This window comes from Acomys minous (assembly GCF_964271855.1).
Source record: "Acomys minous genome assembly, chromosome: 12".
Classification (NCBI taxonomy): domain Eukaryota; kingdom Metazoa; phylum Chordata; class Mammalia; order Rodentia; family Muridae; genus Acomys; species Acomys minous.
In genome coordinates, this window is record NC_140493.1 from 20,524,808 (window position 1) to 20,547,713 (window position 22,906).

Genomic DNA, 22,906 nt, shown 5'->3' on the forward strand with positions numbered 1-22,906 from the left:
AATGGGTTCAGTTTCATAGTACTGAAGACAAGAGGAGCCATCCATATGCTCAAACATAAGACATGGTTAAGCAAGGCAGCACAATGCCAGCACTGGAGAGGTGGAATAAGAGAACAGAGTTCAAGGTCACTCTCAGGCACATGCCAGTTTGAAGCCAACCTTGGCTACCTAAGTAAGTCTGGGCCTCAAAACAAACGAGCGAACAAAGAAACAAAATCCTTAACCCCAGTGTTGCCCTGCTTTCTCTGTGACAGTATCTGTGAATGTCCATAGCCTGTGGTGCAATCATTAGTTTTTTTCAGTATACAGGAAAAGACTCAGGGAAATGGCGCTTGTGACCGTGTCTGTCTTTCATCCTGTAAGTAACAAGCGGCACATGAGGTAATCATCTCTTAACTGCTGTGTCTTAACTGCACTAGTCAGTCTGTGGGCCCTGTTTAGTGTGAGCTGGGCAGTGAGTAGGACGCGTTAAAGATTTAATTTGGCTTCTAACAATGGGGAAGCCACAGAAACTTTAAACAAGATTATGAGATCAGAGTTGAATTTTAAAAAATCATTGTGGTTATTACGCAATGTATTCAAAGCTGCGGGAAGCACTTGAAGAGGCTGTTGGTAGCTTTCCCCATAAGCTGTGCTAGGACCACACTGTACCTATCACTTGAACCCCTGTTATGCGCCAAGAAACCTGACAGATACCAAGAAGAAAGACAACCCTACAGCTTTGTTGGGTCGAGATCAAGATCAGCAAAAGCCCCCAGTAACCTCTGCAAAGGTTGTAAAGGAGACGCCTGCTGGGCAGACAACTGACAGTAAGAACTCTGCTTGGGATGCCTGGAGGGCGAGTCACAGAGGAGGAGGAGGGTGTGCGCAGGTGTAAAAGACAAAGCAGAGACCAAATCTGGTGAGGTAGAGTACCTTTAGCTAAAGTAAACCCTCAGGAAGGCGGAGGCAGGAGAATGAGTTCAGACTGGGGCTACAGCCTAAGAGTCTGTCTCAAAACAATGCAGGACCAGACAAAAGGCTAGACATGCTAAAAGGTGGGATGGCCCTCTCTAAACCTAAACTCTAAATTGTGGTTTTCCAAGAGGAACAGAGCACAAGGAATAGAGCCCACCACTAGTCCAGGCCGTGCCTATCATGGCCCGTGGCTGGTACAAAGGCAGATTCATCCCACGCTGTCATGCCTAGCTTATACCAGAACTATGTGTTTGAGCTACCATGCCACTGGGATGTTGCCCCTAGAAAGCCAAGGAGATGCAGGTGGCTGAGCTGTTCAGAGACTGGGCTCCTGGCCAGGCAGGGTCACCTGACTTTGCTTCAGTGAGAGATAAGTCACCAGGTACCTGCCAACATGCCGCTGTGGATGCCCCAATACAAGAACTAGGTACAAAAATGACATCCTTCTAGATCTGGGTCCTCTCCCTTTGACTCTCACCTCCTGGGCAGTGAGCCCTAGCAATTCCTGACCTCTCTTGAGCCCTGTAACATAAGGCAGAAGAGCAGAGCCGGTGAGGGTGGGAGTGAATACACAGAGCTGCAGTGAGGACTAGGAGAGGAGGCGGGGAACTCGGAGGCCAGCTGACTTTGTTAGGAGGAAACAGGAGAGACGGCCACGGGAATCCAGATGCGGCCAAACCCTGTTATTCTTGGCCATGGCCTCCACAGTTCTAAGGCTCACTGCTCTCAGCAACTAGCTAACTGTTCAGCCCTTTCAGACAGGGAAGCCTCAGGAAAAGCTCCTTCTAGGTGGGCAGCCCAGGAATGCCTGTCAATCGACACCTGTGGAGTGGAAGCATCTTCCCACACCTCCACTGCAGCCTCTAACAACATGTTCCCACCCCACCCCCACTCCGCGATAGGCACAGCTTGGCACCTCTCCTAAGAATCCGGAGCCACACAAGTCCCTCTTGCCAGCAGGCAAGCAGCTAGCTCAGTTGCTATGCAACCAGCAAGAAAAAAAGTGGGGCTGTCCTTTGCAGAGACAAGGAAAAGTACTGTGAAGAGCCAAGCCTCCCCAAGTCATAGCCTCTAAGCGGCTACCAAAGGCAGCAGGGGTTCCTTTAAGAAACAGGCTGATGGCTTCACTCATCCATCTAATTCTCTTTTGAAGCTATTCAGCAGCAGAGACTGAGCACATCTTGCGCTGCATACAAATCCTGAGCCCTGCTCTGGCCTCCAGATTAGGCAGCAGTTCTACAGCAACCCACTGAGCAGGGCATCCTCCAAAGCTCTTCAGGCTGCCTGTGAGCCCAGGCAAGAACAGAGCTGCCAGTGAGACCCACACCTCCACCTCGCTGGCATCTGGGGCGGGAGGCAATCACAGCCCCAAGAGACATACACTGAAACCAGCGGGGGCCAACTGAACTGTGCACCCCATATCCAACTACTCTCCAGAGATCTGGGGTCTGCTCCTACCCCCGGGGGAGGGCTCTGGGGAAACAGGTGGGCTAGGCTCTGCTGTCCACCTGCCACCAGCATCTGGCTCCGCAGAGTGCTACCTGTGACCACAGGTGAATTATTTAACCTCTGTGGCCCCAATTTCATCATACAACAACAGGCTAGAAATGCTGACATCTTAGGGTTACTGTGAAGGACAAGTGATTCAACCCTGGTAAAATAAGACCTAGGAAAGCTGGGTGTGGTGGCGCACACCTTTAATCCCAGCACTCGGGAGGCAAAGGCAGGTGGATCTCTGTGAGTTCGAGGCCAGCCTGGTCTACAAAGCGGGTCCAGGACAGCCAAGGCTACACAGAGAAACCCTGTCTGGGAAAAAACAAACAAACAAACAAACAAACAAAAAACAAAAAACCGAAGAAGAAGAAGAAGAGGAGGAAGAGGAGGAGGAGGAGGAGGAGGACGACGACGACCTAGGACGGACTGCTGTGAGTTTGAAGCCAGCCTGGCTAGTTCCAGGACAGTCAAAGCTATACAAAGAAACCTTGTCTCAAAAAACAAACTTAAAGAAAAGACCTAGGCCCATGACTGGTGAGAGGACCTGAACTTACCATGAGGCAGCTGATACGATCCCTGCTCCCCAGGCCTGAACTGGCGGCTCCGACATCACCAACAGCAGTGGGCAGAGCAGACAGAGGGCTGAGTGTGTAATGAGGCCTAGCACACCCAGCTACCTCTTGCTTCAGCCCTGCATTATAGTATTTAAATTATTGCTGCCCTGTAGCAAGACACGCCTTTCACTGGCCCTCATTTAAAGTCAGCCTCTATAGCTCCGCTGCTGAACTTACTGATGTCAGAAGGGATTGTGTATAATACTAACAGGCTGAGCATGGTGACTCACACTCTAATCTCAACTCTTGGGAGGCAGAGGCAGGCAGATCTGAGTTTGAGGCCAGTCTAGTCTACAAAGTGAGTTCTAGGCAGGCCAAGGCTATTTAGTGAGTGAGATCCTGTCTCAAAAAGGGAGGTGGGTGGACGGACCATGTCTTTAATCCAGCACCCAGGAGGCAGAGGCAGGTGGATCTCTGTGCTAAATGCGGGGTAATAAAGGCTGTAAGCTGGCTGTGGACAAGCTAGAGACAGAAACTAACATATCCTATATGGTATACCCCACACCTGATTTGCCCTAAGTATTTGATAACCACAATGCCACAACTATCTGAGGACCTTAACCTTAATTACAAAACTGGTGACCTTTTGCTTGAACTAAGCCTTGTAGAATGAACTCAAGAAAGCTATTCTCCATGCCTTCCAGAAACCTCAATATAGCTTCTATAGGTGCACTGTGAGATAGTCCTGTAGAATTCTGTGCCTAGTCTCAATTGGGAAGGGCTTATCCATAAAATAAGAAACTGGGATGGACAATACGGCTCAGAAGATAAAGGTACTTTTGGCCAAACCTGATGACCTGAGTTCAATCTCCGGACCCATATGGTGAGAGAGAACTGACCAAGTTGTGCTGTAACATGCACATACATTGTGGCATGCACATACCGCCTTCCCTCAGCACAAAATAAATGTGTACAAAAAAAGAGAAAAGAAAAGAAACTTTACAATTTGTTTTCATTTTGTCAGAGCCTCACATATCCCAGGCTAGTCTCAAACTTGTACACACACACACCCCCCACATGCTCGTACACACACACATACACACACAAGACGTCTCCACTACCAGCACATTAGGCTCAGAGGTCCCAGGTGTCCCTGTTCCTCTTTGATCTCTGATGCTCCAGCAACTACACCGTAACTGTAGTTTTTGGTTTTTTGAGACAGGGTCTCTCTGTGTAGCCTTGGCTGTCCTGGACTCACTTTGTAGACCAGGCTGGCCTCGAACTCATAGTGATCCGCCTGCCTCTGCCTCCCGAGTGCTGGGATTAAAGGCGTGCGCCACCACGCCCGACTACAAATAAATATTTTAAAAATACAAAAAAAAAAAAAACCCCAAAACAAAACAAAACAAAAATCCAGTGGACTTTCCCTTGGGTGCTCAAATGGCTGTCAATCTGAAGCTCCTTCCCAGGCTCCCTCGCCTGACGTCAGCCCTACTGCCTTGTCTCGCCCTCAGCTGCACCTGGTACTCCGTGCGCTGCTCCTTCTGTCTGTCATTTCTTTCCCTGAAATCCTGACTGGCTATCTTGTTATCACTCAACCTCAGCCCAAAGGGCATCTCTGTTGTCCCCAACCACCCAGGCTTGAAACTGACACACTCCACCCCACACTCTTTACCTCTCTTCGCTATTTTGTCCTAATTCTTCTTCAGCTTACCTTCGTAACAACCAACCTCTTCCGCTTGCTTGGTTTTAAGACAGGGTCTCTGTGAGATGCACTTCCCTCTGCTCCACCCTCATAGTGCTGGGACTAAAGGCAAGTGCCGCCGCCACCGGCAAAACCACACTTCTTATTTGTCTATGCAGTCATTTCTGTCTACCCTTCTCCCTCACTCTGGAGCGTGCTGAGGCTACAGGCATGTGCCGCTGTCCCTGGCTTAGCTTCCCTAAGCTTGTTTACTTCCCACGACAGAGCCTAGGCCATGCTAGGCAGCAAGCTTGCAACACCAGACAGCAGTGCTGCCGCTTGTCCTCAACATGGTGTGCTCATTACCCACATCTGAGATCTAAAGCTGGTCCACTAACGAACTCACACTCTTTCAACTTAAAGCAATAGTTCATCCCAGGATCTACAGTAACCTGTTTAAAATTCAAAGAGCTTCGTTTTGTTTTGTGTGTGTATGGGAGTGGAGGTTGAGACAAAGTTTCTCTGTGTAGCCCTGGCTGTTCTGGAACTTTCTTTGTTGATCAGGCTGCTTTTTTTTTTTTTTTTTGGTTTGTTCAAGACAGGGTTTCTCTGTGTAGTCTTGACTGTCCTGGACTCACTCTGTAGTCCAGGCTGGCCTCAAATTCACGGAGATCCACCTGCCTCTGCCTCCCAAGTGCTGGAATTAAAGGTGTGCACCACCACTGCCCAGTTTGTTCATTTTAAAGATTTATTTATTTATTATGTATACAATGTTCTGCCTGCATGTACACCTGCAAGCCAGAAGAGGGCACCAGATCTCATTACAGATGGTTGTGAGCCACCATGTGGTTGCTAGGAATTGAACTCAGGACCTCTGGAAGAGCAGTCAGTGCTCTTAACCTCTGAGCCATCTCTCCAGTTTTTGTTTTTGTTGTTTTTTTTTAACCATGAAGTTTTGTTGAAAACTGTGCCACAGATGTCACACCAAGGTTACATGAGAACCTAAATCCCAGGACTGAGAAGTGTATCTGAAGTATCACCTTTCATTTACCTACAGTCAAACGCACAAAAGTAAACATTAAAAACAAAAAGTGAGCCCAGGGGTCCCGCTCAAACTAAGGCACCAGCCAAGGACAATACAGGCCGTAAAACTTTAAACCCCTACCCAGATCTAGCCAATGGTCAGAACATTCTCCACAGTAGAGTGGAGAGTGGGGTATGACTTTCTCACATACTCTGGTGCCTCACATTTGACCATGTCCCCTGGAGGGGGAGACCTGGTGGCACTCAGAGGAAGGACAGCAGGTTACCAAGAAGAGACTTGATACCCTATGAGCATATACAGGGGGAGGTAATCCCCCTCAGGAACAGTCATAGGGGAGGGGAATAAGGGGAAAATGGGAGGGAGGGAAGAATGGGAGGATACAAGGGATGGGATAACCATTGAGATGTAACAAGAATAAATTAATAAAAAAAAGAAACAAAAACAAAAAACAAAAAGTGAAAGCTGGGCACAGTGGCACACTGCCACCTGCAAAGGCAGGTGGATCTCTGTGAGTTCCAAACCAGTCTGGTCTACAAAGTGAGTCCAGGACAGCCAGGGCTGTTACACAGGAAAAAAAAAAAAAAAAAATCAAAACCAAAACCAAAAAGTGAATGTGATTTTAAAAACAAAACAAAAAAACCCAAAACCTTTCAGCACCTATTTTCCTAATTCTGTTTCTAATCTTTTTTACGGGGTAGCAATTACAGTCAAAACAATAGAATGTGCTGAGTTTAGTGCTGCTGTTAGGCTATGGAGCCAGTGGTCCCTTGCTCTGAGGTTGAGTCTTACTGCCAGCTGCTACCCTCAGGTTTTAGAATCAGAAATGTGCAGATTCAAATTACATCATGTCCATTAAAAGTAGTAATAAAGTCTGGTGTGCACTGATCTTGTTTTAAGGAGTGTATAGAACTCTTACTGGTGTCAGGGAGGGTTTGAAATACTCTACAAGCTGGGCATGGTGGCGCACGCCTTTAATCCCAGCACTCAGGAGGCAGAGGCAGGCAGATCGCTATGAGTTCAAGGCCAGCCTGGTCTACAAAGCAAGTCCAGGGCAGCCAAGGCTACACATAGAAACCCTGACACAAAAAATCAAAATAAATAAATAAAAAAAAAAGAAATACTCTACAACTGTACTTGATTAAAACATATATATTACGGTATCTGAAAGATGAGGAAATGAAGTAACTTGCTGAATATCACAGTTACTTAGAACTAAAGACAGGGATTAAACCCAGGCATTCTAATGCATGAGTTCAGGCTACTAACCTCTATGCTGCATTTCCTCTCTGTTTCTTCACTGGAACACGGCTGCTCACAGGTCTGCCTTATCCCAGCAATTACTGTCAGGTAAACGCTATTGGTAATGGCAGCACTGATGCCAACCATTCTGTAACCTTCATCACATCTGGTCCAGCCAAAAGAGGATGAATGAGTGTTGAGCTGAGAAAGGTCTCCAGGGCTACACTAGAATATGCAGACATTCCCCAAGAACAGGAGCTGGAGATGCCTGAGAGACGGCTTAGTGCTTAAGATCACTGGTTGACTTTCCAGAGGACAGGGTTTGACTCCCAGCACCCAGAGGGTGGCTCACAACCATCTGTCCAACTCCAGTTCCAGGGAGGCTGATTCTCTCTTCTGGCTTCTGTGAACACTGCAGGCATGCAGGCAAAACACCAAAATATATAAAATAAAATAATAATAAAACTTTCAATACGCTAAAAAAACAAAAACCAAACAAAAACCCAGGAGCTGTCTTATCAATTTTTCTACTGGCCATGGTGGTGCATGCCTGTCCTCAAAGCACCTGGGATGCTGAGGCAGGAGAATCGAAAGTTCAAGACAGCACAAGCAACAGAGTAAGAACCAGTCTCAAAAACAAAACAAAACAAGAAGAAAAGGAAAAGCCAATAATGTTCATGAAGTAATCAGTGCGTGCTGGAGATTGAGCACACAGAAATACTCACTTCTCAAATGCCTCCAAGTATCATCGAGGCAAAGGAAAGGCGCTCTCTGAGTACAGAGGCGCTAGACATCGCCACAGACAGCCTGGCTCTTTGGATGCACTGGTATTTTGAAAAGAACATAATACTACTTATTCACGTCAGCTGATATATATACATACACATACATATCAAGAGACTTTGATTTTAATCCTGACGCTAGCAGTCATCCAAGCTCTCGAGGCCTTAGATCCTCCACCTGTGAGATGTTGAACTACATCACTGCAACATATTATAATTCAGTGCTCAATAGTGTTTTATTTAATGAAGGCCATCCCCAACTGCCAGACAAAGAATGTAGCCGGTTACAGGTACAAGGTCATGGGAGCAGGCCGGGCCGTGACCTAGAGCCCAGAGCTCTTTCTACACTGCCCGACCATTCAGACTTTCCAAGCTCCAAGTGTGACATTATTCCTTTCTTCCAAACGCAAAAGGCATTTATCCTATTAAATAACCTTTGCCTGACTCCACTAAATCACAGGACAACAGGGTCAGGACAAGACTCACTATCTAAAGAATCAGAAAAACTGAAGAGATGACTTAGTGACAAATCCCTTACCCTGGCCAAAATTCAAATGATTTGTCCAGATAAATGAGGAGTTTGATTTTAGTAAAATGACTTACACACACACACACACACACACACACACACACACACACATACACACACTTCAAATGAGAATGCTTCCTGAGAGCAAATTTTGTTTGTTTTGTTTTTATTTTTTGAAAACAGGGTTTCTCTGTGTAGCAGCTTTGACTGTCCTAGACTCGCTTCATAGTCCAGACTGGCTTTGAACTCAGAGTGAGCTGCCTGTTTCTGCCTCCCCAGTGCTGGGATTAAAGGTGTGCACCACCATGCCTGGCTCTTTTTTTTTTTTTTTTTTAATTACTAAATCTATTTTCAAAGTTGTGCCACTTGATCCAAAGCAGATTCACAAAAATAATCATAAAAGGTTGCCAGGAAATATCGACAGGTATTTTATTGCTTTGTCTTTATTCACAAAACACACGCTTTACAGTAAACATAATATTAAACCTTCCTAAGGCTGTCAAGTTAGGAGTGGAAAACCATCTGACAGTCACAGTCAACTTCCTAGATGTCTCATAACAGGAGAGTCAAGGTCAAACTGTTGAGTCTTCACGTCTTTCCACTTAGTATGCAAAAAGCAACTAACTGTAAGTTCAAAGTACTTGATTCTGCACTCTGATACAAACAAACGGTCACACCCTGGTTCTGAAAGTTCTGTGACATTAGGCTGCAGGGTCTGCAGGGTCACTGTTCGGTCTGTGGCACTTTAGTGACTCTATGGAAGCCAGAACTCTCCTCTACTTTCTTGCAGTTTTTCTATCTATCAAGTTGGGAAAAAGATTATCTGACATCTGTGTCACCAGATCAAATATATATAAGTCAAGTAGTATTAGTTAACAGTTTTTGGCATCTTATGCAAAGGTGAGAAACCACTGTTGTTATGGAACTTTACTACGTTGGGGCCAGGAATAATCTAGTCTTTCTTGCATCTATGACCCCGAGTGTCCTCAACGGGTAGCACTGGGTATAGCTTCTGCAGACTCCGGGCCCGGGAACCACGGATATAGACGGAAAGCAAGCCTCTGCTGCTGATGGGAAGCGAAGGCTTCAAGCACCCGGCTTAGAGGAACCCACAATCACCGCGCCCTCCGGTCACCTTGTCTTCACCTTGAGGAACAGAAAACCACCCTAGCGGGGAATTCGGCCCTCACAATATAAAGGGTGCCTCCACCCTTTACCAGGCTGCCGCTGATTAGACTCAAGCTTCCCGCCGACGAGGGCTGGGAACTGACTATGCCAGGGACGCCTTGACCTAGGACATGGCTGGAACGGACAAGGGCGGTGGGCCCGCAACCCGGACAAGTACGCCAAAAGTCAGCCCCAGGTCGAGGCCGCCTCGCCTAGCCTCGCCTACCGCCGCAGGCAGCGCACGAGGCTCCCCGCCCCCGGGAACCCACACATCTGAGCTCGCTCACCTGCAGCCGAGTCACCAGCAGGCTGTAAGGCGCCATTTTGTGCACTGACAAAGATGAGGTCGCGTGAAAGTGACGTGCACGCGGCGCATTTAAAGGTTTAGGGAAGGGCGGGGCTGCTCGGAGATACGTCAGAACCTGGAGGGCGCAGTGGGCGGGGCTTAGGTGACGGGATTCGCGTGTCCAAGGGAAAACTGCCAGCTTGGCATTCGGCGCAGTCTTTCATCTTTGCCTTTGGGAATAAGAGCTGGAGGGGAGTCCAGAGTTCAAGGTCATCCTTCATTCCACGAGACTCCAGGAAATCCCCAAATCCACTTACTTTGAGGATGCATGCAAGAGGCCCTGGCCTTAATCTCCAGCACAAAAAGTAACATGTGTAGAAAATTTACCCGAGAGCAAACCCAGTTTATGTGTTCAAATAAAGAAGTAAAAAATTTTAATCAACGCCTTAGATGCACCTGCTAAGGCTTGGCCAAAAAAAAAAAAAAAAAATCATGCTGAGGAAACTCTCGCGAGAACTAGCGAGATTTGGTGCGCTGGAGGACAAACCCTGATTGACACTTTGACGGCCAATCATGGAAAAGTGGAAGTAGGAACATTGTGGGTTAAAGGTCGGGCGGAAGTGCTTTAAGCTTCCGGCCACCGGCTTGGAAGAGAGTTATGGCAAAACATCATCCAGATTTGATTTTCTGCCGCAAGCAGGCTGGTGTTGGTGAGTTTGTGCCCTTCTCCCTTCTGTTTGAGTGGGATGGTATAAGAAACTGGGAGCTAGGGGGCCTCACCTCCTCCTCGGGGCTTTGGTTTGGTGGCTTCACGTTTCGCGCCTTACGGTCCCTGCGTATTTTAGAAGCGCGCGCCGTGTGGTGGCTTCTGATGCGAGGGCAGGAGCGCGCGTCTGGCAGCCTTAGGCTGGCGGGAGTATCCGTGCCGAGCCTGGAGAAGTCGTCCCAGATTGCTTTGGATTTGGGAAGGGTTCAGGACAGCTTTTTCGAGACAGGGCTTTGGGGCAAAAGGAAAATATAGGGGCATAGGCTGGGCGTGGTAGCTCACGACTGTAAACCCAGCACCTCGGGGGCGGAAGGCAGGAAGATTGCTGCGAGTTCGAGGCCGACCCGAGCTACGTAAGACGTTCCATGCTACACGGTGGGATTCTGCCTGAAAGTGGGGGCTGAGGAACAGAGAAAAGGAAACTATGGCAGCTGTCCTCCGAGGCTGCCTGTGGTCCTTGTTAAATCACAACCTTAATTTTAACTCTTGTGTTTTACCTTCTTTGATCTTGCAGCTATCGGAAGACTGTGTGAAAAATGTAAGCTGGACATGCCCCTCCCACACTCCGCCTTCTTTACTCTTTGAAGAGCCGATAAGCCATTAATTCCTGAGGAACAGCAAAGAAGCTTGGCATAGATATGCCAGGCTGCAATGGACACTGAATAACTGGATGCAGCCAAAGCCTCCCCGTCCCCACCCTCCCCCTTAGACTTGCACTTTTTAAAGAACTTATATTTAAGTTTGGGGGCGGGGAGTCTACTTTTTTATTTTATTTTATTTCAAGTTGAGCTTTCTCTTTTTTTTTTTTTTAAGATTTATTTATTTATTATGTATACAGTATATTGCTTGCATGTATGTCTGCACACCAGAAGACAGCACCAGATTTCATGGTTATGAGCCACCATGTGGTTGCTGGGAATTGAACTCAGGACCTTTGGAAGAGCAGGCAGTGCTCTTAACCTCTGAGCCATCTCTCCAGCCCCAAAGTCTATTTTTTTAGACAGTAAGAGTTGTCATGGTAGTGTGACCCTTCCCAGCCCAATGCGTGCACAAGGAGTGCAGTGTGTCCACAGTAACTGCATAGACTCCTAAACTCCCAGATAACAGCTCAAACCCTTTCCATGTATTAATTAACATTTATATATGTGGAAGGAAACTGAGGTAGATACAGAATAGGGTTAATGTTCTAGAAGAAGGTCCTGAAGTCATTGTCAAAAAGAGACTAGTTCTTTCTTCCGTAGAGCAGAGGAAAGACCTTTAGGAAGTAATGGACAGTGAGTGTAACTCCGTTCTCCTTTCTTTGCAGGTGACGGCAAATGTGTTATCTGTGATTCCTATGTGCGCCCCTGCACCCTGGTTCGCATATGTGATGAGTGTAACTATGGATCTTACCAGGGCCGGTGTGTGATCTGTGGCGGTCCCGGCGTCTCTGATGCCTACTATTGTAAAGAGTGTACCATCCAGGAGAAGGATGTGAGTGTCGACAGCTTCCTACCTGGCCTTTCCCTCCTTTCTCTTTGGACCATTTTGCCCGCCATGGCCATCCCTTCTGGGCTATGGAGATTGTGATGTTCAGCTAGTCAGCTAGGTAGTTTCCTCAAGCCTGTGAGCCAACCTGGGTATGGCCTAGTAAAGAGCGGTTATTGTGTATGGAGGGCAGTCTCTCTCGGTGTCAGCGGTTTGTGGTGCATGCCTGGAATCCCAGCATGTGGGAGACAGGCAGAAGAATGAATGAGTTCAAGAAAGTCCTAGTGTACATAGAGAGTTCTCTGCCGGCCAGGGGACAAAGGAGAACTGTGTCTCAATAAGAAAGACGAAAAGAAAGAGAAGTTTCTCTGTGTTCCTTCAGCATCTCCTGTGTATGTGTGTATGGCATAGGCGTGTATAGAGATCGGGGACAGCCTGTGGGCATTACTTCTCCCTTTGTCCTCGGCCTTGGGGTCACACTAGTTGTTAGGCACGGCAAGTGTGTTTACCTGCTGTTTTAGTTAGGTTTCTAATGCTACGATGATGCACCATGATCAAAAGCGGCTTGGCAGGGAAAGGGTTACTTCTCCTACACCTCCAGGTAACAGTCTATCAGGAGGGAAGTCAAGGCAGGAGCTGCTGCAGTGTCCATGAAGGACCCTTGCTACTGGCTTGCTCCGTTGTGGTTTGCTTAGCCTGCTTTCTTTTTTTTTCTTTTTTTTTCTTTTTTTTTTTGGTTTTTTGAGACAAGGTCTCTGTGTTAGCCTTGGCTGTCCTGGACTCACTTTGTAGACCAGGCTGGTCTCGAACTCACAGTGATCCGCCTGCCTCTGCCTCCTGAGTGCTGGGATTACAGGCGTGCGCCACCACGCCCGGCTTAGCCTGCTTTCTTATAGCATCCAGTACCACCGACCCACGAGTAGCACTGCTCACAGTGGGCTGGGCTCTCCTGTATCTATCATCAGTCAAGAAAATGCACCACTGGCCAAAGTAAAGGGATTTCTCAGTTAAGGTTCCGTCTTAAAATGATGTCGTACTGAATCATCTTGCCAGCTCGTCATCCTTATCCACATAAAACATCCTACATTTGTGAGTTAGCATAAAATAGACACTAAATAGTTCTGCCTGTGTCTGTCTCACCCCCCCCCCCTTTTTTTTCTCTGTAGACATAAGGGTCTGTGTAACCCAAACTATCCTGAAAATCCTGCCTCAGCTCCCTGAATGCAGAGATTACAGGCCTTTACAGCATACCCAGCTCAGGAGTTCTCTTTGGGTGAGGGTGTGGGGTGTGGAGGCTGCAGGGGTAATTTAGCTCTGTGGCCTAGGGTGGCCTCATACTCACAGCTGTCTTCCTGCTCTACCCTCCTAGGTACTACAATTAGTTGGCGAACTCAGTTCTCTGAATCTCTTGTGATAAAGGGCAGTTGGGTGGGTGTGGTAGCAAACTGAATTAGGGATAGTGATAGTCCATGTGTCGTGGAGTGAGATGGTTGCCACGCCTATGTTTTTGTTTCATGATAGTGTGCAGTGTGGAGAGGAAATATATGCGTAGCCTTCAGTTGCCTGAACAAGGCTCAGTGAGGAGATTTATGGGTCAGCCTACAGGCAAGTCTAACCATGTTCTTAATCTAGCACTAGCAATAAGGCATTGTTTCTCTTTCTCTCTCTCTCTCTCTCTCTCTCTCTCTCTCTCTCTCTCTCTCTCTCTCCTAAGATTTAGGTATTATTATGTATACATTGTTCTGCCTGCATGTACACCTGCAGACCAGAAGAGGGCGCCATATCACGTTACAGATGGTTGTGAACCACCATGTGGTTGTCAGGAATTGAACTCAGGACCTTTGGAAGTGCAGGCAGCACTCTTAACCACTGAGCTGTCTCTAGCCTAGCATTGTTTCTCTTGTGACAAAATGAAAGCCAGTAGGCTACAGTTTCACTGGACTGACAGAGGGCACTGGAGTGCCCAATCAAGAATAAAGCAGCTGGGCCTGGGGGCACATCCCTTAATCCCAACACTCACTCAGGAAGCAGAAACAGGCGAATCTCTGTGAGTTCCAGGACAGCTAGGGCGTTATACAGAGAAACCCTGTCTCAAAAAAAAGCCAGATGCCGGGTTGCACCCTTGTAATCCCAGCACTCAGGAGGCAGAGGCAGGTGGATCACTGTGAGTTCGAGGCCAGCCTGGTTTACAGAGTGAGTCCAGGACAGCCAGGGCTACACAGAGAAACCCTGTCTGAAAAAAACCAAAAGAAAAAAAGGCGGCGGAATGTATGTAGCTCTTCATAGTCCCATGAACAAGTGTAGGTCAGTGTCTAGATGTGGTCTCTCCCGTGTTCCTCACACTGTGGAGTTAGGTGGTAATGCCACCCTTGTTTTCAGACTCTGTTCCAGACTGACTAAACACACTGCACCATGTTGTTCTTCCCTAAGTCCTTGTTGGCGTGCGCTCATGGTGAGGAGAGCCGGCCATCACCTCAGCACTTTAATCTGGGAGCTGCTCACATCCAGTACAGAAGCCAGATAGAACTTGAGGGAAAGAGAGAGTGTGTGGTACAGAAATGATAAGCGATAGTTGCACTTCCGGTTTTGAATGACTTTATTAAGTAAATAATAAGAGCCTAGTGTGTAGCCAGCAGATAGATAGCAAACCATCATCTGTGGGTGAGCTTCAGGCTTCTCTTGCTTCCTGTGGCATTTTATACCACAAAATAAACAAGTGGTGTCTGTTGGAAGTGTTTTGCCTTCTCAATATTCTCAAGGCTGCAGTGTTGTGTTTCATTTCTTCCTCTCCGCCCCCCCACCCCCACCCCCTTTTGTTTGTTTGAGACCGTGTAGCCTTGGCTGTCCTGGACTCACTTTGTAGACCAGGCTGGCCTCGAACTCACAGCAGCTCACCTGCTTCTGTCTCCCAAGCACTGGGATGGCAGGTATGCACCACCATGCCCGGCTCTCATTTCCTTATTACATCTGCTTATCTGTGTGTGGGCATTAGTGTCCAGAGGAGTTGGTTTCCCTGCTCTGGCAAGTGCTTTGGCCCACTGAGCCATCTTGACAGCCCCAGGCTGCAGTAAGCCCTTATCTACCTTCTGGTTTTCCTTGTCCCTGTTAGAGAGGCAGAGGGGCTGCCTGACCAGGGTGGAGCCTCAGAGCAGCCAAGAGTGTTGTTTACTCTGTTGAGTCCACGATTGCTTGGGGAAAAGAGGACGTTGTCTATTAAGTATGCAGTTATAATTTGATTTGGGGGTTTGAACAGTTTCCAGCCCTAAACTCTTTCCACTAACCTTCGACAACTCGAACTAGATTGATGATATGCTGTCTCCTGCCGCTGTGGGTCTCATCCTCATCCTCTGCCTCTCCTTTCCTCGGGTCTTGGTCACAAGGCCTAATCTTGTGGTGCAAGGGTGACACTCCATTTTAGGTTCTGCCCCTATTGAGTATTCCTGGGAGACACCCTCGCCACCATGAACGTTGGGACTTGAGAAGTGCTAGAGTAGTGGAAGAGAAGGTTCAGACAGCCCTTCCGCCAAACAGTCCAAAGCGGAGAGGCAGCGCTTTGCCGAGCTCTCACAGTTACAGCTACAGCCTGTGTCTAGCGTAAGCTTGGACCACAGAGTGCTTACTAGGCGGTAATCGCCATCTGACTGTCTACATTCCTCGTGTGATCTGATACCTCTGGATCCCGGTGCCTCCTTCTGCCCCTGAGAATTATTGTAGACGTCACTGCACCTACTTTGTATTGTACAGGACCGTTCTAAAGATACTTGAGCTCAAGCTCACAATGACTGGGCACTAGTTTCCAAGGAACACAAAGCAGTACCGAGACATGATCCAGCCTCTCATCCTTACAGACAGATGATCGTGTAGATGAAGTACCTAGCTTTTTCCTGTGCAGAAATCTCCCCACAGCAGAAGCCGCCGCCTTATTGTTCTTTCCTTCTGCAGCTTTTATAATTTATAAGGTAATTAATTAGATCAGTAAACTAAGCTGGGTAATCCTCATTTGTAGTTTTTCAAAACCTCAAAAACCCAGGAATCAGGAGCTGTGCGTGGTGGTGCATGCCTATAATCCCAGCACTTGGTATGCTGAGAGAGAGAATTGCCAGTTTACAACTAGTCTGGGGCCAGGCTTTGGTGGCACATGCTTTTAGTCCCAGCACTCAGAAGGTAGAGGCAGGTGGATCTCTTGAGTTCAAGGCCAGCCTGGTCTACAGATCATTCCAAGACAGCCAGGGCTACACAGAAAAATCCTGTCTCAAAAAACCAAAATGAAAAATAAAATAAATAAAACCAGTCTCGGATACCCTATCTGACAAAGTGGAAAGTCTACTAGTGTCTTCAGAGCTTGGTGCTAGGGGGCTTATTTGTGAGCTCTCATGATGTGACAGCAAACAAATCTTGACCCTGCTTCCAATCAGAGACCAAGAAAAAACTTACCAGCGTGGTCTACAGAGAGCTCTAGGACAGCCAAGGCTACACAAGGAAGCCTCGTATCGAAAACCAAATACAACAACAATAATTTAATTTGTGGAGTTTGAAAGTATTTCTATTTATTTTGGGTACACGGTTAATCCTAGGATTTTGCACAGCCCAGCCTGGGTTCTCCAGAATAACAGCCAGTCTTCTGACCCGTCTCCTCAGCACCCAACTTTTTCTTTTTTGTTTTTTGTTGTTGTTTTCAAGATAGGGTTTCTCTGTGTAGCCTTGGATGTCCTCAAACTCAGTGCTCTGCCTGCCTCTGCCTCCCGACTGCTGGGATTAAAGGCATGCACCCCCACAGCCCAGCTGCTTGGTTGGTTGGTTGGTTTGTTTGTTTGTTTAGAATAACTGGAAAGATAAACATGTAGCCCAAAAGCTGTAAAATGGTCTCTGGGGGCTAAGATGACCCAGTGAGTACAGGCCTTTACTATTACATGTGACACAGTTCAATCCCCAGAATGCACGTGTCCTCAGCTCTGTACACACGCCACGGCATGCGCATGCACACATGTACTAAGTATGTGTTTACAAACAAAAGTGTTTTATTTGGTTTGTTGTTGTTTCTCCTTTTTTTTTTTTTTTAATGAAAAAAAAATGGTCTTTCGCTTGGAGAGGCAGAGGCAGTTGCATCTCTGTGAGTTCAAGGCCAGCCTGGTCTACAAAGCTATTCTAGGACCTCCAAGGCTACCCAGAGAAACCCTGTTTTTAAATTAAAAAAAAAAAAGTGTCGCCGGGCGGTGGTGGCGCACGCCTTTAATCCCAGCACTTGGGAGGCAGAGGCAGGCGGATTGCTGTGAGTTCGAGGCCAGCCTGGTCTACAAAGTGAGTCTAGGACAGCCAAGGCCACACAGAAAGACCCTGTCTCCAAAAAAAAAAAAAAAAAAAGTGAAAACTCAAAAAAGGTAGGGAAGATATAGTATTGACTAATTTGGGCAGGGTTCCTCAGTTACATTTGTTGGCAGGAAACACATTGATTGGGTCTTTTTTCTTTCTTTCTTTTCTTTTCTTTTCTTTTCTTTTCTTTTTGATTAACTGCAAGGGCCCAGTCAGTGGCCTGCCCAGGTACTGAGGTGTAGAGTTCTGCTTTTCCTAACCCTGGGCTAGATTTTATCTTAAATTGCTTGAGACAGTTTCAAGGACTTAACAACTGTATTCTGTTTTTCAGAGAGACGGTTGCCCAAAGATTGTCAATTTGGGGAGCTCAAAGACAGACCTGTTCTATGAACGCAAGAAATACGGCTTCAAGAAGAGGTGATAGGTGGGTGGCTTCTTCCTCCCCCACCAAGCTGCTGCAGCTGCCAGAAAAGACACCACCACCACCACCAGCAGAAAGGGAACAGAGCCCAGAGTGCCACCAGAACAGCCTGCTAGTGCTCGTGTCCTGGCCCCTGCCACCCTTTCTTTCCCTCACTGCTGGTGAGGATGGAAGAGGGCTCCTCACAGAGCACTCCAGCGGACTGGAAGAAAGATTGCTAGGTCAGTTCATAGTTTGTTTTTGTTGTTGTTGTTGGGTTTGGTTTAGTTGGAAAAGCAAGGCTCTGCTCTCTACGTTGATTCTTTTCACACCAAAAGCTTCAAAACAAGGCTTCTGTCTGCAGCCTTGACAATGAAGCTGCCACATCAAAAGCATGGTCTGCAGCAGCTATGGTGGTGGCTGTCCTCTGTGACCCTCAGCGTGGCCAGAGCCATCAGAACAAGTAATGTGACACGACGCTTCCAAGGTGGCTCTGGTTTCATGTTTTGTTTTGTTTTGTTTTTTCTTCCTTCTTATAAATTGGAAATTTCTGTTGCTCTAATAAAGTTGGTGTGTATTTTCTGGTAGTTGGTTGCCTTCCTTATTAATGTTGAGAGTGTACTTTTAGTCATCTGGGTTTTGGTCACTGAGCTCTGATAGATGCTGTGGGGCTGATAAAGTGCCTTGTCCTCTTACTGCCGCTGGAAGGAATCAGGGCATCTGCGCCCTTTCCTATCCAACTTTAATTTTTGTCTCACTTGTTAGCTCAGACTGACTAGGAAATTGTTACAATCCTCCTGCCTTAGCCTTCAGAGTCCTGGCATTTCATAGGCTAATGACCACACCTGGTTTTTTATTTTGTTTTGTTTTGTTTTTTTGTTTTGTTTTGTTTTTTTCGAGACAGGGTTTCTCTGTATAGCCTTGGCTGTCCTGGACTCACTTTGTAGACCAGGCTGGCCTCGAACTCACAGCAATCCACCTGCCTCTGCCTCCCGAGTGCTGGGATGTTTCATTTTGTACAAAATTTTAAGATTCTGTATGATTGTCTTACCTGCGTGTGTGTGTGTGTGTGTGTGCGCGCGCGCGCGCGCACGCTTGGTGCCTGCAGAGTCCAGGGCATCAGATGCTCTGGAGTTGTGAATGGGTGTGAACTACCATGTTGGTGCTGGGAATTAAACCTGGGTCCTTTTCAAGTACAACTTGCACACCCTACCCCACCTACACACACACTCGCACACACCACAGGGTTTTTCTGTGTAGCCTTGGCTTCTTGACTGTCCTGGACTCACTTTGTAGATGAGGCTGGCCGTGAACTCACAGTGATCTGCCTGCCTCTGCCTCTCTGAGTGCTGGGATCACAGGTGTTCGCCACCAGGCCCAGATGCAATAAGCACTCTTAACCACTAAGTCACCTCACCAGCCCCAACAAATACCTTGTAAGTAAATTATCAAAACTAGAAAATGTAGCCAGACCCATCTACTTGGGTCAGTCCATTTCTGTTTACTGATAAGAGTTTTCAGGGTGGGTGTTTGTGCATGTTGGGAGGTATTGTTAAATAGGTCTTTAGTGGGATAGACTTGGGTCCTGAGGAATCTGTGTACTTGGCCTTGTTCATACTTCAGCTTAGTACCAAAGTTGTGGCAAGCAAGAAACAACAACAAAAACAAAACTCTCATGTTCATATATGATGTTTTGAGTACAGTTAAGACAGCCTTGGCTGTCCTGGACTCGCTTTGTAGACCAGAGTGGCTTCGAACTCAGTGATCCACCTGCCTCTGCCTCCCAAGTTCTGGGATTCTGGGATTAAAGGCGTGTGTGCCACCGTGCCCGGCCGTCTGTCTGGAGAGAATAGAATAAAGAGCAAAACAGAAACCTGTCTGTTAGGAGCCACAGGATGGCCAAAGGAAGGATTCTTGGGCTGGCTTGGCGAGCTGCTCAGGACAGCAGGAGAAGGCCTTGACCACAGGCATTAGGCTGATCCTGATTGCTCTCCAGGTGCTTTGCTCTTGTGCCGCCCACCCAGCCTTCTACCACTTCCTGTGCGGACTGCTGTTCCTGCTTCTGCCTCAGTGGGACACTTTTTTTTTTAAGATTTAGTTATTATTTATACAGTATTCTTCCTAGATGTATGTCTGCACACCAGAAGAGGGTGTCAGATCTAATTATGTATAGATGATTGTGAGCTGCCATGTATTTGCTGGGAATTGAACTCAGGACCTTCTGAAGAGCTGAGCCGTCTCTCCAGCCCCAGTGTGCCATCTTTTTTAACCTGCTGGTCCTCCATGGTGTCTTTGCTTAGCTAACTCCTCCCACCCGGCCTTCAGACCTGTGCCAGATGCATCCTCAGATGCCCCAGCCTTCAGTCCCGTCTCCCCTTGTGTTCCCAGTAGCATCGGCCGTGTGCTCCCGAAGCATTTGACTCATGTTCTTCCCAGTAGCTGGCTGTTCAGTCTTGAGTGGTAGTAACCAGCCTGGAAGGAAGCATGGAAAAGTGTAGGCAAATGGGGGTAAGGTACGCAGACAAGGGTGCTTGTGTGCTGGGGAACAGTGTGCAGAAATGTAGTCTTGAACCCAGGGTTGTGTTCAGGGAGCCTGGAGCAGTTCTTAACTACTAGGGAAAGCAGAAAATGACCATTTTCAGGTCAGCATTTGTAATTGATTTTGTTGTTGTGGCTATTTGCCTGTTTCCGAGACAGGCTCTGGCTGTAGCTCCAGCCGGGCCTTGAGAATCCTTTTGCCCCACGTGCTGCCATGCCCAGCTTGAGTTGATTCTCTAGTAACTTTTCAAACCTTCAGCTGTGTAACAAGTAGTGCCTGTGGATAGGGGTTCATTGGCGCCCCCTTCAGGTGGTGTTGGGATCAGTTCAGGCCCCTGCACATGCTTACTGCTGCCGCATACCCCCAGCCTTCTTACCAACTACATGATTTAGGTAGGTCTTACATCTATCAGTGTTTGGGAAGCCGCTCTTCAGTTTGGAGGAAATAATTCCCTAAGCTGCACTGTCTGCCTCAATGGAAAGCCTCTAAAAGGCCATTAGGGAGCCAGGCAGTGGGGGTGCTCACCTTTAATCCCAGCACTCTAGGAGCAAAAGCAAGCAGATTGGATCGCTGTGAGTTCAAGGCCAGCCTGGTCTACAAAGTCTACGAGTCCAGGATAGCCAAGGCTACACAGAGAAACCCTGTCTGGGGGGGGGATTACTCCAGTGTGGCCGGTTAGTGGTGGGTGGAGCACTCTGGAATAACCTTCATTAGGTCCTGGATTCAGTCCCCAGTGCAAGTAACTCGCAGCTGGATAAAGTGAGAGCTCTTGAGTTTTTGTTTGTTTGTTTGTTTGTTTGTTTGTTTTTGTTTTTGGTCTATCTTGGACATTAGAATAATTCCCTTTACTTTTAAAGGTGAAGATAAAGCAGCTACAGCTGTCACTGCATATGCAATGTTTGCCTAGCATGCAGCAGGCTCCAGAACTCGATGTGGTGGTGCATGCCTGTAATTGAAGCACTCAGGACTAGAGGCAGGAAGATCACAGGTTATCCTGTACTGTGTAGCAAACTGGAAGCCACCCTGGCCTACATGAGACTTTATCCTTTAAAAAAAAAAATCTAGTAAATTATCCTTTGAAGAAAACCTGTGCACAAGATTAATTTTAACCAAAAACATACAATTCTGTGAAGAGAATTAAGACCCCACTCAGCTGCATATAACCACAAGTAATTGGAACAGTCTTGGTTCCTGGTGCTCATCTTCGCTGTTGGAAAAAGCACTTGTCGAGAGCAGTGCCTTGTGCCTTTGACCCAGCAGAGGCGGGCAGATCTGTGAATGCCAGGCCAGCCTGGTCTCTAGACAGTTCCAAGACAGCCAGGGCCACCTAGTGAGACAACTGTCTCAAACAAAACAACAACATCAAAAGCACTATACCTCCACAGTTGAATTCATTGTGGTCAGATGCCAAACCTCATTAAATAAGATTTCTGACCCTGGTACTGGACAGTGAGTCAGAGTTTACCAGCAGTGTGCTTCTTAGCATATGCAACGCCCTTGGTTCAGTCTGCTTTTTCATCAGGAAGCATGCATGTGTCCCGATTGCTTGAGAGGCTGAAACAGTTCGATGCCAGCTGAGGCAATAGAGGGAGACTCCATCCCAAATTAAAAATTATAAAAAGAAAAATGGCCAAATCATAGGATTCGTGATCTTTACTAGCTCCCTCCACAGCTGTGCACTTACAGTCATTCAAACAATAATTTACACTGAGCTCAAAAAGGGGCCACAGGAGCTGGGTATGTGGCTCGATCACTAGTGGACCGCCAAGCATGCATAAATCTAGGCTCTGAGCCCAGGTACTGCATGAACTGTGCTGTAGCCCATGCCTTTAATCTCGGCAGTCAGATGGAAGCAAGAGGACCGCAAGTTCAAGGTCATCCTTGACTACCTACCAAGTTCAAGGCCTGCTCGGTTACATGAAACCCTGTGTAAGAAATAGAAAAGGAGGGCTGGGTATGGTGGTGCATGCTTTTAATCCCAGCACTTGAGAGACAGAGGCAAGGGGATATCTGAGTTTGAGGCCAGCCTGATCTACAGAGTGAGTCCAAGACAGCCAAGGCTCTGTTACACAAAGCAACTCTGTTTTAAATAACAAATACAACAATTAAAATTTAATAATTGCTGGGGGATTTAGCTCTGGCAGAGGGCTTACCTAGCAAGCGCAAAGCCCTGGGTTCGGTCCTCAGCTCTGGAAAACAACAACAACAATAATAATAGTAATAGTAATATCATCATCATCAAATAAAAAGTAGGAACTAGAGAGGTGGTGTCATGGATTAAGAGTACTTACTTTTCTGAAAAAAATCTTTGAGTTCATTTCCTAGCACCCACATCAGGTTGCTCACAGCTCTAATTCCAAGGCATTTCCTTCCCTCTTCTGGCCTCCATTTGCACCTGCTGGCTGCTCTTCCAGAGATTAGGGTTCAATTCCTAGCACCCACAGGGTTGCTCACAACTATCTGTAAATTCAGTTCAGTTCCCAGAGTCTCCATGGCCACTGCACCAACATGGCTTAAGGACATATATTCAGACAAAACACCAATACACATAAAAAGTAAATCGTAAAATACACACAAAATACACCAGGGCAGGTGAGATGGCTCTAGTAAGTTGCCACCTGATCATGTGGACCATGATAAGTGAGTGTACAAATGTCCACACACAAATATTTGTAATGAAAACATAT

At 47.2% G+C, this 22,906-nt stretch overlaps 2 protein-coding genes across 2 annotated transcripts in view; one reads left to right on the plus strand and one right to left on the minus strand.

Moving 5' to 3' along the window:
- ACO2 (aconitase 2) overlaps positions 1–9,885 on the minus strand; it is a 41,159-nt gene extending 31,274 nt beyond the window's left edge. Inside the window, exon 1 of the mRNA XM_084749253.1 lies at positions 9,739–9,885. Within this exon, the coding sequence (XP_084605379.1) occupies positions 9,739–9,774 (36 nt within the window). The 5' untranslated portion in view covers positions 9,775–9,885. The remainder of the gene's footprint in view (positions 1–9,738) is intronic.
- Positions 9,886–10,297: 412 nt separating this feature from the next.
- On the plus strand, positions 10,298–18,267 carry PHF5A (PHD finger protein 5A). The gene is made up of 4 exons (XM_084749255.1): positions 10,298–10,447; positions 11,018–11,041; positions 11,810–11,976; positions 17,612–18,267. The coding sequence occupies exons 1-4, from the start codon at positions 10,396–10,398 to the stop codon at positions 17,699–17,701; spliced, it is 333 nt and encodes a 110-aa protein (XP_084605381.1). The 5' UTR covers positions 10,298–10,395; the 3' UTR covers positions 17,702–18,267.
- Positions 18,268–22,906: the final 4,639 nt, after the last annotated feature.

Bases quoted from the DNA above. Each gene is read 5' to 3' on its own strand.
- PHF5A (XM_084749255.1), top strand. From the start codon at position 10,396: ATGGCAAAACATCATCCAGATTTGATTTTCTGCCGCAAGCAGGCTGGT. The intron at 10,448-11,017 runs GTGAGTTTGTGC...TTGATCTTGCAG, and splicing joins CCGCAAGCAGGCTGGTGTTG to CTATCGGAAGACTGTGTGAA. The intron at 11,042-11,809 runs GTAAGCTGGACA...CTTTCTTTGCAG, and splicing joins CGGAAGACTGTGTGAAAAAT to GTGACGGCAAATGTGTTATC.